Source organism: Pundamilia nyererei, unplaced genomic scaffold (assembly GCF_000239375.1).
Source record: "Pundamilia nyererei isolate P.nyererei 1_Seehausen unplaced genomic scaffold, PunNye1.0 scaffold00075, whole genome shotgun sequence".
In the NCBI taxonomy this organism is placed as follows: domain Eukaryota; kingdom Metazoa; phylum Chordata; class Actinopteri; order Cichliformes; family Cichlidae; genus Pundamilia; species Pundamilia nyererei.
This window is the reverse complement of record NW_005187476.1, coordinates 603,083-618,928: the sequence shown is the minus strand read 5'-3', so window position 1 is coordinate 618,928 and position 15,846 is coordinate 603,083. Positions and strand designations below refer to the sequence as shown.

Sequence of the window (15,846 nt, the reverse complement as noted above, 5' to 3'; positions counted from 1 at the left end):
TGTATATGTCCTCCACATGATGCGGGTGGTGCAGTGGCTGATGTGGGTTCAAACTTTCTGAACGACTGTCTGTGGAGTTTGTGTTCTCTCAAAGCCCGAGGACATGCGCGTTAGGTTAACTGGTCATTCTGAGGTGTCACAGTGGCGACCTGTTCACGGCGTGCGCCTCCCTTCGCCCTGTGTCAGGTGAACGATGGTGCTTGTGTTCAATTTTCTGTCAGCTACAAGTGTGGACTGCCGTCTTGCGCGCGCACGTTTTGTCCCACATTTAGTCTTATGCATCCGGTCAGCCAGTTTATCCAAGTTTGAAATCCGGTAATTATCACACAAATATACTTTATCAGAACAGCAAAATCCTTCGTGTTTGTTTCATTTCCCCAAAAACGAAATAAAATGTTTCTTAGAGCTTTTGTAAAGCAAAGCGTGAGGACGGGGGGAAAGGTGTGTGAAGGGGGCGTTTAGACGCACGAACACGGCTAAGGAAAAAACATTCTGGCCTGCCTCCGCTTCAAGGTGTTAAGCAGAGAAAAAAAACGCCATCTAATATGCAAATAACTTGAGGCGCTAAAACTTTTATGTCACTGAAACCAGAATCCAGTCGACTGTCTTCAGAAAAAAGGAAATGATTAAGATCTGCATGCAGGTCTGCAGTCTCGCTCTTATTCAAACAAATAAATACAACTTTATTGGAGCTTATGATTTATTTTATTTTATTTTATTCTATTCATTAACAAATTTCAGTCTGTGCAGCTACAGAAATAAAGGCGTAAAGGAGCAAATTACAAAGAATTCACTCTAGAAATAATACAACACATGCATATTTTGGTCATTAGATTGAAAGATAATGAGAAAAGAGACTCCAGCTTCAGTCCACGGTCAGTCAGTCACAGCAGGCCTTTTACTGCAGAGAGAGAAAACAAATTCAGATTAAAAACAAGTTTGTCAGTGTAGTTAAAAAAAATAATTCTATATCCCCTTAAATCCATATGTACTGTGAAGTGAGGCACAAATCAGTCTTAATATTCATATTAACATCTAATATTCAGGTATAGTTTTAGATTCAAGCAGGCCACCAAACTTGGTTTACTATCTTTATGACCAAACCACATGGACATCACTTCACCCTTAACTGAAACTTTATCACAGGGAACTCAGATCCTCTTTCATGTCAAAGTGACACTTTGGCGTTATCACAATTTAACTCAGAACTGGCGAATAAGCCTGATTTTGTCATTCTTAACCACTGATAGTGAGCCAGTTTGACTTTTGAAAAGAGTTAAGCAAGAAAACTAATAGTGTTCAAAGAAAAGAGCCCTGGCTGTGAGATATTTTCTCACAGCTTTCTGAGGTTTCCTGTTGTGCCAAACAGTCTTGATAAAATCGCAAAAAACAGGAAGAGCACTAACACAACAGCAGAGACAAACTTCCAATACAGAAACAAGTCATTCAGTTCAAAAGAGACAAGGGCTTTAGCCATCAGGGAATAAAAGGTGTCTAAAAAGGTGACTGAGATGAAAACTGAGGGGTCTGTTGCTGTGCAGATGCACTGTGCTGTAGTCACTCATGAATAGTTTGCAGTTAGGGTTAGAAGTGAAAGTTGAGACTTCGGGCGACTTTTGCCACCTTTTAAACCGGGTGTCCATAGTTTCTGTCGCAGCGTGGGTAGCAGTGAGGGTTCAGCCAGTGCTCCAGGTTGGTCTCCCGGGCCCTCAGATCCAGAGCCTGCATGTGGAGCAGATGCTCCTGCAGGGAGAAGATTGACATCATTGAATAAGACGAACCAAAAGAAAGATGAGTGCACACTGAAAGAAACAACGAAAGAAAAATGCTGGAGCTCATTTTGCAAACTGAAACACAGCACAACATAAAATGACAGAGATGAGTAAACCGAGGGCGATATCACGTGTCCTGTACAGAGCTGGGGGATGTAATAAAAGCAGTGCACGTGCTTTCAGAGAGATTACTTTAAGAAGCTCAGGTACTGACAGGAACCGACAAGCTCAGAGTCTCAGCTGTAACCTGTAAATTAGATTAGGTGACTCGGACCTTTGTGTCCGTGCTCTCTTTGTCCCACAGAGAAAGGGTCAAAGGTTTTTGTTGTTTTTCTTTTACAGGTACCATTTGTATTAAATAATATGTAATGACACAGTTTATTATAAATATACACATAGAATATATTCTGAAAAATGATCCTAGGTAAAATTCCCTTTAATTATACAATAGATGGAATTATATTGTATTTATTTGTTATATTTTATTTAATTTTCATTTGTTTGTTTTTTTTACCTTATTTTAATTTTTTTCAACATATATATTTTTCTTGTCCCACTTGACCTTTTTTGACCTTATTTTAATTTTGCATGTGATTTAATGCAGGAAGAGTCACTAAATTACACTAAACAAACAAAGACTAATAAAATGAGGTGATATCAAAAGTATTTGCAATGTACAAAAATTCTAAAAATTCATTCATAAAAACACTCACAAAGCTTTAACGCTTACCATCTCTAAGCAGACTATAAACAATAATAATAATAAATGTTTTATAAAATATTGTAACACGCTTTAAATGTTCTCTGAAGGTCTATGAATGTTTTAAAAATACTGCTTTTGCAAAGCTCCTCACCTGAGTCAGTGCTGACTGGTCTAGAAACAAAGTGATAAGACAGATTTGCTTATGCTTTTATATCTTCAACTTAAAACTGTTTAACCCGCATAAATGTGATTAAACACTATAACTAAAAGCTTTAAAACACACACAGAATGAATTCATTATATGGACGAGTGACATGAGCAGGACTCAAATTTACCAGAAAAACCAAAATTTAAATTGCTTGCAGCACTTACACTGTGTTGCAATGTTCGGCTTTTATCCTGCTGACAAACAGGACAGCACAAACTGTTGCAACAGAACTGAAGAGGTTCAATACTCTTGGTTAAATCTGTGCTTTTTCCAATATACTAACTGTGCTCTTTGCTCTGAGTGGACCTTACCCTCATTGGCTCATCGGGGTAGCCAGCCTTCATTGGCCGGTCCTGCCTCTTGGTACGGAGCAGCTGCTTAGCTACGCTCTCCTTGATTATGGGGTTTGCATCTGAAGGGAAAAAAATGTAAAGATAAGAGTTTGGAAGTAAATGTTTACTTACGTTGACTTCTTTCGGTGCTGTAGAAGAAGGTTTAGCAGGTTAGGATAAGACTGTTTTGCTCTTGCCTTGTAGATGTGAGTCAGTGTTTGTGTTTTGGCAGCTTCCTCTGTTTTTGCTTATTCTTAGACTCAGGAACTAAAACTGCCTGCTTTGAATTTAAGATATTTTGTTTGTGACATCTGTTTTCTTGGCAGCTAAGTTGTGGTTAATAATAATAGCATTCCTCTCACTGAAAGCTGTACTCAGGCCCATAAATAAAACTCTCACACTATTTGCTGCTCGTGAGCTGTGGCTGGCCTGATCTATTTAGCTAGTGTCTATGTGAGGCTGTTTATTCCCCAGTGGCAGGCACACACACACACACACACACACACACACACACACACACACAGCAGTGAGGGCTCTCTGTCTCCCTCTCTCTCTAAGCCTGGGCCTGCATTAGGAAGCAGGGTATTTGGTGGAAGGTAACAAAGTGCCCATTCAGCCCCCTCGCTCCCCAGGGAGTCGAGCCCATGCAGCATGTGACCCCAGCAGGCTTTCTGTTCCTCTCCTGCCACAGGGAGCTGCTGTGAAACTCTGTCAACACAAGGCCTGAGCTGCTGGTGCTGCCTGGAGCCTCAGAGCAACGTGGCAAAAATACTCACGGTGTATGTCCACCTGTGGATTGCCACAAAAATAAACCATTCTGATGACATGTAAGTCTTCTGGCTTAAATCAGGCCAAAAGTCAATTGTTATAAAATACAACAGTGTTTCAAAAAGATTGGGCTAAAAATACAAATAAAGATCTTCTGCACATCTATCTAAATATTTCTACCACAACAAAAGGAAGGTGCAGCAAACTACCCTAAAAATAACTTATTCTTACCACAATGGTATGCATTACTCTTCAACGTCTAAGGATATAACTACACCAGCTCGCTCACAATTGCAAAAAAACAAGACGCAGAGCACCTGAAAAGGTGTTCTGATGTGACAGGTCACTGTCCTCCATGCGTCAATTCCCTGAGAATTTCCTACCTGTGTAAATGGTCAGCAGGACCACGCAAAGCAAAAACACCACCAGCTTCTTCATCTTTTTCTTTTTCGCCCTTTTCCTGCCTGAGCCCTCTCAACTCTGAGGTCCTGACCAGAGTCCAGAGGGGGTGAAAAGAGGAGATCCTCCTCCTCCTCTGCTTCCTCCTTGACTCTGGCCACAACACACTGCCTCAGACTACCAAGGTTTCAAATAAACTGTAAATATTAGTGACACATTAGCACATGTAAAGATATATAGTTTACCAATTAATGCTTTAAAGGTGAACAGTTCCTGTGAATAACTAACTAATTTACAGCTCCTTATTTTTATTATTGTACCCTAACAGTGTCGTTTTGCATGATTGAGTGTTAAAAATTATCCATATTATCGTATGCTGAGCTTTTTGTAGACCCCATCAGTTCCTCCTCTTTCTGAAACAAGCTGCTTTAGATCCTCCCCCTTTAAGACAAATTTGTTATGATCAGTTAATCCATGTAAACAGAAGATTTGCATGCCAGCTGGGCGGAGCTTCTGTATCCTCTCAGTGACATCATATAGAGCAAAAAGTAGAAAAAGCAGTCTTAAACCACCAAATACCTGCAGAGATGAGGCACGTCAGCTGAATGGGACAAACAAGATCCAGGCTATAAACAAAAGCAAAACAATCCTAGCAGTGGCTGGTCTGAAAGACAGCACAGAGGCACTAATCACGGCAGCACAGGAACAAGCTCTGAGCACAAGATCCATAGAGGCTGGGGTCTAGCTCACAGATACAGACAGACAAACTGGTGATGGCTAACCAACCGGACATAGTAGTAGTGGACAAGCAGAGGAAAACGACCATAGCAGAAGTACCAAGGACAGAGAGAGAGCTGGAGAAGATGTGGAGGGTGAAGGCAACAGTGGTCCCAGTGGTAATCGGAGTGCTCAGTGCAGTGACCCCCAAGCTGGGCTAGTGGCTTCAGCAGATCCCAGGAACAACATCCGAGCTCTCTGTCCAGAAGAACGCAGTCCTAGGAACAGCCAAGATGTAAAAACAAGGAAAAGCAGAATAAGTCTATTTCAATGTATTAAACGTAGGTGTTAGGTTAGGTTGCAGGTAAAAGTCTGTCCACTAGATGGTGCTGCAAGCATAGTCATATGCATAGTTATAGTCTTGTTTTTAGATGCTCTTATATTTTTATGTCATACCAGCTGTGCACCCCATTCATAGTATAATATTTACATGTATCCGTCTGTTAACTACGTTTTATTTTCCCCTTTCTTTCTGCCTTTTTTCTTACAAACAAAAAAAAATGTTTGTAAGACAACATTATTAAATAAACGCGTTTGTTTTTTAAAGAATATTCCACACAAAGTACACTGAAACGTCACTTTGCTTGACCTGTGAATAGAGTCTGTACTGTGTGGCGCAGCAGGCGAGTCAGAGGAAATAACCACGATGACCGGACATGTGAAAGACGGCATCATGGGAAGTGGAGGATCCGCTGTTTCTACCGTCTAACCCATTTGGAGACCAGTCGGCATGTTCTGCCCTTTTCTCGTTCAGTTTTTCCACTTTGCATTTCAAATTTTTACTCTCCAAAACACCAGTGATATGACTGAATAGTCACTAATTAAGGTGAAGTAGCAGTCTAGCCGTTCTCAGCAGGGTTGTTATTCATTATCCTTTGTCACACACATTCGGACGGTGTTCCATGTTAAGTTACCCCTGCAGCTTAACCTTACACGATGTCTGCGCTAAATAAAAAATCTGAATCACAGCAAAGTTAAGAGGGTTTTTTTTAAATTTTATTTCATTAAAAAAAAAACTGCCACAAAGAAAAGGAAGTGCAATTGCAGCAAATATGGGAAATCTCTAGAAACTGGATTGAGCCGATTGAATGTGATTCTCGCAGAATTATGGATCAGGGTTTCCTATTTTCTTTTCTTTTTTTTTTTGTTAAATCGGTTATTTGAGTTTCACGGGTGCGCCCGTAGCATACAAACAGATGCATCCTAACGAAACTCAATAAACCAGCAGCTAAAATACAGTTATGAACAATGTTAAACGTTATTCTCAGAGAGAAATAAATCGATTCTGTCCCCGAAATCCAACTTTTGTGTTAGTTTCAAATATCTCTGAGCATCACGGGTAAAGTGTCCCACACTCTCTCTCCCCTGCCTACATTTAGTTTGCTGAAGTCTGGTCATCCTAATCTAACCCTTAATATTTATTTAGCTGCTGTACAGGAGTGCCTCCGCTGACGTTCGATGGAATACGTCATTGTGCGTCATTGTTACCATTTCCTCGCGACTCCCTTTGCACGTTTAACTTAATGCACGTGTCCTAATAACCACGTGGACTTATTACGGCCTCATAATGTTACTGCTCTGATTAATTCCCGGGACCCAGAGAGCTTTCTGTTCTCTCGACGCGATTATCTAATGCGCTCTGCGCTCGCAAGGCGCATGCGTGCTGATAACCAGCTGCTAGCAAGCCGGGGCAGCTGAATCAGAGATGAAATTTGAATTGTGAGATGTCGACTTTCAATTACTTCCGTGTTCGCTCACATTCCAACGGAAACGGAAAATAATCTCACCCCTCAGGGATCCCAGTTCCTCTTAAAGTACTGTTAACCTTATAATGCCAAACACAGCTGACCAAGAGCATGAGGACGGCCAGTGGTGAAATGAAACACAATACATTTACTGAGTGAACAGGTCATCAGCCTCACAGGGCAAACACCGACGACCACTAACACTCACCTTCACACCTACGACCAATTTTAGAACCACCAGTGAACCTAACCCCACTAACTGCATGTCTTTGGACTGTGGAAGGAAGCCGGAGAGAACCCACACAGACACGGGGAGAACTCCACACAGAGATGCTGGATTCAAACCCAGGACCTTCTTGCAACAGTGCTAACCACGAAAACCACCCTGCTTCCTTAAATATGATAAATACTTCTATAATATAAAACTTTAAACATTTTACAAATATTGTAGGCCTACATTGTGCTTCGTGCCATCTATTATAAGCGTTTAGTTTGCTGAATCATTATTACTGAAATTACCCAGCAGTATGTAAGTCATGACGTTTTTTTCCTCCGTGGGTTGATCATCTTGTCATGTGAAAACTCTCTGCTGATGCTCTATCAGGAGGTGGCTCGTGGTTTTAACGTCATATCTCTGTCCTCTTGTTTACACCTTCCTATACAAGAAAATATATTTTAGCTGGATTCAGAACCAGCTTCCGGCTAGTGTTTGTGATCATGAGCGTCGCGTGGAGCTGTGGAGCGTGTCCGGTCTCCTTTAGGTGCCGTTTATCTGCCTTCTACTGATTTCCGCTCGTTAGCGTCTCGCCACGGTCCCGCAGCGATGTGCGGAGAAGGGGACGAGGCGCAGGACGACTGCGGCTCCCGGGAGGAGTGGACTCTACTGTTCTGGACCTCCGTGGCCGTCGTGGTTCCGGTCATCATCACGCTGTGGTGCAGCGCACAACGCTCCAAGAGGAAATCGCACATGAAGGATTTCTTTCGCAAGAGCAAGCACGGCTGGCACTACACCGACCTGTTCAACAAGCCCACCTACTGCTGCGTGTGCTCCCAGCACATCCTGCAAGGCGCTTTCTGCGACTGCTGCGGCGTGTGCGCCGACGAGCAGTGCCTGCGCCGGGCCGACCGCAGCCTGTCCTGCAAGGAGATCATGGCCCCCTCCAGCCCCGAAGGAGCCATGGAGCATCGCTGGGTCCGCGGAAATGTGCCTCTGGCCAGTTACTGTGCTGTATGCAAGCAGCAGTGTGGGACCCAGCCGAAGCTCTGCGACTTCAGGTAGCGTAGCTGGACGAGAACCGCTGAAGGGATGCAACAGATGTGCAGCCGTGTTTCTGCAACCAAAAGCCTCTTTTTACACCCACGAGTTAAAAGAAAAATGATCAAGTTTCCTGAGTTAGAGCTGGATGATAAAAGACCTCACTCTTTACTGTGGTTATTTAGTCTTTTTTATATTTGTAGATTGGTTTTTAATCACATCGATTTCTTCTTCTTTAGAAATTTAAATCTGGGTTTTCTCACGACTCAACATGACTTTAGGGTTTACATGTAATAACGGAACCACCTCTAATGGGCTCCTGCTGCTGTTCAACATAAGAAATTTCAATCTTAAAAGACCCCACCTCAGCATGACACTCATGCCCCGCTTTGTGAGCAGTTCAGGGTCTTCCTTTCATTGGCAGTATTTCTTTTTATGTGCTTCATCACCTTTCTTATAGTTTCGCTCCCCCTGCTCCTCCTTCAGGTGTGTGTGGTGCCAGACCACAGTGCACGATGACTGCATGGAGAGCTTGACGGATGGAGACGTGTGCGACTTGGGCGAGTTCCACAACCTCATCATCCCCCCTCACTACCTCTACCGTGTCAACAAGCTGCGCCGCAGGCACCCCGACGAGTACAGCAAGGTGTTGAAGTCACGACTGGCCGTGTCATAGTGCTCCTACGTCGGGTGCTCCGGAGATGTTTTAAAAATGCGTTTTCTGCTTGTATCTTGTAGCTCGGCTCTTCCTGTGGCAGCGGCTGGACTCCAGTGTTGGTCTTGGCTAACACGCGTAGTGGGAACAACATGGGGGAGGTGCTGCTGGGGGAGTTTCGCACCCTCCTCAACCCGGTGCAGGTCAGCTTGCAGCTCGCCTGCATCTTTTGTCTCAGTGAGAGCAAACTTTGTCATTGCTCTTTTTCAGATCCTGGAACTAATCTTGTTTTCTGCTTCACCTCCAGGTGTTTGACTTATCTCAGCTGACTCCTTCCAAAGCCCTCCAGCTGTGCACCCTCCTTCCCCCCGGCAGTGTCCAGGTGCTGGTGTGTGGAGGTGATGGCACAGTGGGATGGGTGCTCGATGCCATCGATGCTATGAAGCTAAAGGTGAGACGTCTCTGCGCTCAAGAAAAAAGAGCGATCTTTCTTTTACACATTACTTCTTCGCTTTGACACTTTTCTACTTTCTTTTGTCAGGGCCAGGACCAGTTCATCCCCAGGGTGACCATCCTGCCTCTGGGGACAGGAAATGACCTCTCTAACACTTTAGGCTGGGGAGCTGGCTATGCTGGAGAGATCCCCGTGGAGCAGGTTCTCCGTAACATCCTTGATGCTGAAGTGGTGAAAATGGACAGGTGAGCGGTGTTGATACTGATGACAGGTACTCCTCAGGATCAGTCAGAAATGCCTGAACAGACTGATCAGGTTCACCAGTCTTTTTAAAACTGTAGTCTCTTAGGTATTTGGGGAATTAAAACACCCTGTGTCCTGTGTCTTTGGCGACTATATCTATACAAAAGCGGTCAGATGTGTCTTCTAGTTGACGGCTAGTGTTTACATTTTCTTTCTATATTAGGAAATTAATTGGTGAGTCACTTTGACCACTGTCGATCCTCAACATCATGATCATCCACTAGCTAACCCCTAAGATGTACCCTACTTTATTGTCCTTTTTGAGTTGAATAGGATCCATACCTTTAACCATAACCATGAACTCATCAGGAAAGTATTTACTAAGGTCATAAATCAAGGGGTACAGCGTTTGTTATTCTCATAGAAAACTTAAACCTCGGTTTCTGGCACAATTTAGCCTCCTTCCAGAGGTACTTGGGTGAGAGGGTAAAGTACGAAAAGGTCAGAACTCCAGCAACAGTTGCTGAATATGAAAAAACTTTACTGGATAACATGTTTCAGCTTGGGGCCTTCTGTAGGGTCGTCATCAGGTGGCTGTAGCTCATGTTCAGTCAGTGGTGTGGGCTTGTAGTCATTTACACTGCAAATCAGATGTGGTCAAATGCGTCTCACTTGACCTCGAGAAGTGGTTTGAGTGGCTGGGTCACATTGTGTCCTCATGGTTGTTTACATTGGATTTAATGTTTTCCACTTGTGATCTGATGTCACAAGCTGCACTTTCAAAAGCATGTGAATTACAAATGAAAAGGACATTTATGTTTTATCATTTACGCTTAAAAATTTAGAGCTGTGTAATGTTATTACAGTCAGCATGAGTACCGAGACGTGAGGAAATGTAAATAGTCCAAATAGAAATAAAACTTTGATTCCTGAAATCCAACGTTTTGACCCGTTTGTGTTTGTTTTCATTCCGCTAAACACCTTCATGATTATTTTCAGATGGAAGGTCCAGGTAGCATCAAAAGGCGTCTACTTTCGTAAACCAAAGGTGAGTTTTTTCTCTCTGTGCTGATTGATGAACACCGATGTCTTTCGTGACATGTCAATGCCTGACCCGCGGAAGCACTCAGCTGTACTATAAAGCAGACGTTGGATTTCCTCCTCAGGTTCTGTCCATGAACAACTACTTCTCTGTGGGGCCCGACGCTCTGATGGCGCTCAGTTTCCATGCACACCGTGAGAAAACGCCCTCCTTCTTCTCCAGCCGCATCATCAACAAGGTCCGTAATTTGAATAAACAAAGCAGGCTCAGGGTTTAAATATGAATGCAAAAACCTCTTAATCCTTTAACTGTTTTTGTTATTTTTGTTGTTTTTTTGTAGAGACATAAAGATGCAGCTTCATTTTGTAGTAATGAGTACTTTCCTCTTCCCACAGGCTGTGTACTTCCTGTATGGCACCAGAGATTGTTTAGTGCAGGAATGTAAAGATCTGGATAAGAGGATCGAGGTACGGTGGACTTGTGCACGTGATGAAGCATTATGCAAATTTTGTTTTAAGCTCATAAAGAGAATCCGAGTCACTGTAAGTCACTGCCATATCAAGCTTTCTCTATAAATGTGAATTGGTTGTCCTGTGACTTCAGCAGGGGGCAGAGAAACCAGTGTCTCATCTAGAGATGGACCGATCCGATATTACGTATCGGTCCGATACTGACGTAAATTACTGGATCGGATATCGGAGAGAAATAAAAAAATGTAATCCGATCCATTAAATATCAAAAAAGCACCTCACAAAACTTGCGGCATGGCGTAACTCGGCTCATAACCGTAGCATGTCGGAGCAGCGTGTTCACGTGATAGAGCGGCTGTGTGTATTTGTTTTTGTTTTTTTTGCTGGGAGTTTGCAACCCTGTTAGTTAGGTTGCTTAATATTTCTGCTAAGGACTCTTTAAAATACCAGAATAGGGAGGATGGTGCAGGTTTAAGTTTATTAGATTGATCAGTTTTGCTGAACTATGAAATATTTTGGGTGCAGTGTATTTTTTACATACAGATATAACAGAATAGTTTTAGTGTTGTTGTTTATTTAAACTTGAGTATGATCTTATACAAAATGCAGCAATATATTAAAAAAACAGTTTTATTGATTAAAAAACACGATATCGGATTCATATCGGTATCGGCAGATATCCAAATTAAAATTAAAACAGCGTCTGTATATAAGCCGACTGGTCCCAGTGTTGCCAAGTCGGTCCAAAAGCTTCTGATGAGACATGAAAAGAAAGTACACTGTTCCAAAATACAAACATGTGAATTTACTTTAGAAATAATTATCTTCACACAGGATTTGAATCCTTCAGTCCTCTGCTCACTTGCGATTAGTCAGAGTCTCCTGTCACAGAGCCCAAAGACGCTGTGCAGTAATCCAGTTCTTTATCAGATCCCGTACAGTTTGCTGAATGGGTGTTTAGATGTTTTTGGTGCTGTTATGTAGCCAAGCTTTAATCAAAATTCACACTTGTCTTGATTACACTTTAATGAAAATGCAAAGGTTAAAAAAACAACCTGACAGCTTTTCAATTATAGGTTTCAACATTTCGGAATCAAGAAGTGTTAATTACTCAGCTTTGCAGGTGTAAAGATGTCTATTTTAACTTTAGTAAGAGCCTTGTTTCCAGTGCTGCCAGTAATAATGCTAAGCTAATTTATTTATTTATTTAATGTGTAAAAACAAATTAGATATTTTATAGTCAGCACTGTCTCGTTTTTCTTACCTGGTTGATGTTTTCTATGTTTTGATCAACGTTTTCAGACATATTTGCCCATTTTGAGGTGGTTTTACTGACAAATGTCTCGATCAGTGTGTATCGTAGCTACAGCTGTTTAATATAAGACATTGTAAGAGAGATCCTTATTAAAAAATGTTTTTTATAACACATAAAGATTTGTGAAACATTTATGTGTGTTTGCATGTGTTCCTGCCACAGCTGGAACTGGATGGGGAAAGGGTGAAGCTTCCCAGTTTGGAGGGCATCATAGTCTGTAACATCGGCTACTGGGGCGGAGGCTGCAGGCTGTGGGAGGGTATGGGAGATGAACCGTGCCCCCCTACCCGGTAGGTCATTTAAGAGCATATTGGTCAGGAAAATATAAACGGTCCATCTGGCACCGACTGCTTCAGGTTACTATGGAAAGTAAGCATGCTATTTCCTGTCTCTGCAGGCTGGATGATGGCCTGTTGGAGGTGGTGGGTGTATTTGGCTCCTTCCACTGTGCGCAGATCCAGGTCAAGCTGGCCAACCCTGTACGGCTGGGACAGGCTCACACTGTCAGAGTAAGGCTTCCTGTTTACCTCATTTACTGGCCACGCAGAACGACAGTAATTACTTTTCACTGCCATTCGCCTCAATCCAATCTAATTGTGACTAATCTGATTAGGCTTTTGTTACTGAGCTCCTGCATGTGTCCATTTACCCTCGATTGATTTCACCTTCATTCATTCTCCTTTTACATTGTGACATAAAGAGCGTTCATTAAAAAATTCACTGTTAATTAAGGCCTTCACACACCAAGCATGTAGTGAAAAAGCGATGCGTTATTGCAGAATAGATATCCTGATGCATGCTTTTGAACATATTTCATGATATCAGGGAGTGAGTTGAGAATAATTTTATTTTGTGCAATATCTGCACAGATTTTACACACCTGGTGTGTAAAGCCTTAAGATTACAGCAGCTACTTTCAAACATCATTTTGTAAAAACTATAAATGCACACACCTGTGTGTGGATTTGCCTTTGCTGCTAGAGCGTACCCACAACAACAAACTCATTTTACTGGTATTTGAATACCTCACATATGTGGTGATATTTTGTACACAGGCAAAAAAAAGTCCAATGTCCAAAACTTGAAAGTTGTGTTTTACGGTTTATTTATCCAGTTTGGCAAGCAACAAACAAAGATCCATTTTATGTTGTTTCCTGCTGCTTCTCCAGCTCTGGAAAAAACCACAGGCCCACCCCGGTGCATGCTGGTCCTATATTAGTCGTTTTACTTACAGAAAATGGCCTTACAGTTTTTCCTGTCTGACTTACAAAGATACAAAACAAAAAATTAAGCAATTATTAACCTAAAAATAAACCTTGTAAGTAACCCAAGATAAAAAAGTAAACCAAGAACACTTTTTTTTTTAAAAAGGAAAAAAAGAATAAATGGCTCCAGCACTGCACAGATTTTACACGCCTGCTGTGTAAAGCCTTAAGATTACAGCAGCTACTTTCAAACATCATTTTGTAAAAACTGCAAAGGCGCACATCTGTGTGGATTTGACTTTGCTTCCAGAGTGTACCCACAACAACAAACTCATTTTACTGGTATTTGAATATCTCACATATTTAACTAAATACATTTTAAAAGCATCGCTGCTAACTGAGGGTGTAGGTAATGGAGGAACAGAGTTATAGATGAGAAGAAAAATAATCTATATCAGTAACATTTTTTGTTTTGTTTGCTCTCACAGGCTTCAATCAGAAGAATTAGAAATAAAGCTTAAAATACTGCTATTAATGGCCAAATCCAGTGTTTGCCTAAGCTTGCTCTGAAGCCCCCTGGTGGACTCTGAAGGTACTTTAGGGTGGCACTTACACATACCTTCCAAAAAAAAATAAAAATAAGAGAATACATATAAAATCTTTCATATAAAAAATAAATACTGATTTAAAAAACAGGCTGTTAATGGCGAGGAAAGCTTTAAACTGGACTGTTGCCAATCTGATCTGAAATAAAGTTGTTAAAGGAAAAAAAACAAAGATGAAAGTTACTGATTTTAGTCTCACGTTGAGTTGTTATTATTAAAGGTAATAAAGTAAACCTTTTCTTAGCTACACATTTGTATTATTGGATTCTACTGGAGTAGCTTTGCATTAATCACAGTTCAAAATAAGTCTTATTTATCTTATACATGTCTCCCTATAAGTCAACTTTCTTCTGATTGGCTGTCTCTCCTAAACAGAAGGTTTGTACATCTGTGTTCACATCTGGAGCTGTGTGCCTGTGTGCTATATATGGTCATCTACAGAGCCAATAGTAGAAAAAAAACCTGAAACAGTGATCACTTTTATATACATAGATTTAAAAATTTGGTCGTGTTTAGCATGAGCATCCACTGTTGTACCAGTATGTATACTTGATCGCTATTTAGACTGTGAATGATTGGCCTAAGCTAACCTATAGGCCTATGTATGATTTAGCTAACATTTTTTCATTGTGCGCTGCTCTTCCATCTCCAGCTGGTTCTGAAGAGCTCCACGATGCCCATGCAGGTGGATGGAGAGCCGTGGGCGCAGGGTCCCTGCACCATCACCATCACCCATAAGACCCAGGCTTTTATGCTGTACCACAGCGCAGAGCAGACGGACGATGATGACGATGAAACCAGCGCCTCTGAGACGGAGAGCCCAACTCCTCACGACTCACCCAGGGCGGCGGGGCCGGCGTCTGCTCGAGCGTGACCCGCCGCAAACATCGTGTGACGTGAAGCTCTTGTTATCCTCGTTACTTATTTCTGCCTAGTTTGCATTATTCCCTCCTTTGCATTAGTCTTCCTCCTCCGAGGTCTTTGTAGTCACATCGTGATGATTAGAACGTTTTGATTTAGAATCTTTTCAGAGAGCTCACAGACGGAGAAAGATTAGTTTGTTACTGAGCTGGCGTGAATTGTTTCTTCGGTCTTTTATCTACACACTCCCCTTTTAACTCAGAGCTCAGGCAGTCTCTCCTTGGACAGATTGCTCTTTAATTGCACTGATCCTCCGTGCCATAGATAATCTATAGACGACGATACTGTATTTATTACTCTGTATTTACAATTGAATTCTCCGTGCTGCCCTGCAGGTATCGGTGAGCCATTCTAACAGGTTGCCCAGGTTTAACCGACCCCTAAAAGCCATGTTTAAATCAACAGCAGGTGATGACGTTGTGTTTGTTGAGAGAACAGCAGGTTGCGCTGTCTGGTTGATGCTTTATTTCCCACAAATTTTGTATTCCACAAAAAGCACAAAAGGTGAAAGACCTGCGTTTGCTGGCAGGCCCCAGTGGCTCATGTGTCAAATGTGTTATCGTCTTTGAGGATCCTCATCGTCACACTGCTGGCAGGTTTTTAGTCACACAGGCTTTGAAATGTGTGGACTCGATGGGGCATGGACTCTGATAAAACCGCAGTGTGTTGTCAATCAGCAGACATCAGTGTTTACGTTAAAGTGCACTGCCATTTGCCAAACTGTTAAATTATAATACGTTAAACTGTATAAACTATGGTTGACATTCCTGTATGAGCTACAGGAAATAGCCAGAGTTGCTGAGGCCTGTTTGGGAAGTACTGCCAAGTAGACGTAGTTTAGTGGGTCCATTTTGCCTTCATTTTGAACCGTTGTTTTTCCTCTGTTTTGCTCCTGTTTACATATTTTGTGTTGCACTTTTTGGCATTTACACTGATAAGTACCTTAAACTGCCCAGGATGTTGACCTTTGATGTTAC

The 15,846-nt window shown here is 42.0% G+C and overlaps 2 protein-coding genes across 2 annotated transcripts; one reads left to right on the top strand and one right to left on the bottom strand.

Moving 5' to 3' along the window:
• Positions 1-708: 708 nt before the first annotated feature.
• cunh17orf67 (chromosome unknown C17orf67 homolog) lies at positions 709-4,303 on the bottom strand. The gene is made up of 4 exons (XM_005737345.1): positions 4,167-4,303; positions 2,995-3,095; positions 1,624-1,743; positions 709-901 (listed from the first exon to the last, which is right to left on the bottom strand). The coding sequence occupies exons 1-3, from the start codon at positions 4,219-4,221 to the stop codon at positions 1,627-1,629; spliced, it is 273 nt and encodes a 90-aa protein (XP_005737402.1). The 5' UTR covers positions 4,222-4,303; the 3' UTR covers positions 709-901; positions 1,624-1,626.
• A 2,979-nt stretch (positions 4,304-7,282) lies between these two features.
• Positions 7,283-15,645, top strand: dgke (diacylglycerol kinase, epsilon). The gene is made up of 11 exons (XM_005737344.1): positions 7,283-7,979; positions 8,446-8,605; positions 8,698-8,817; positions 8,922-9,065; positions 9,156-9,313; positions 10,311-10,359; positions 10,478-10,591; positions 10,749-10,820; positions 12,301-12,428; positions 12,536-12,647; positions 14,601-15,645. Exons 1-11 carry the CDS (start codon positions 7,528-7,530, stop codon positions 14,820-14,822), a joined length of 1,731 nt encoding a protein of 576 aa, XP_005737401.1. The 5' UTR covers positions 7,283-7,527; the 3' UTR covers positions 14,823-15,645.
• Positions 15,646-15,846: the final 201 nt, after the last annotated feature.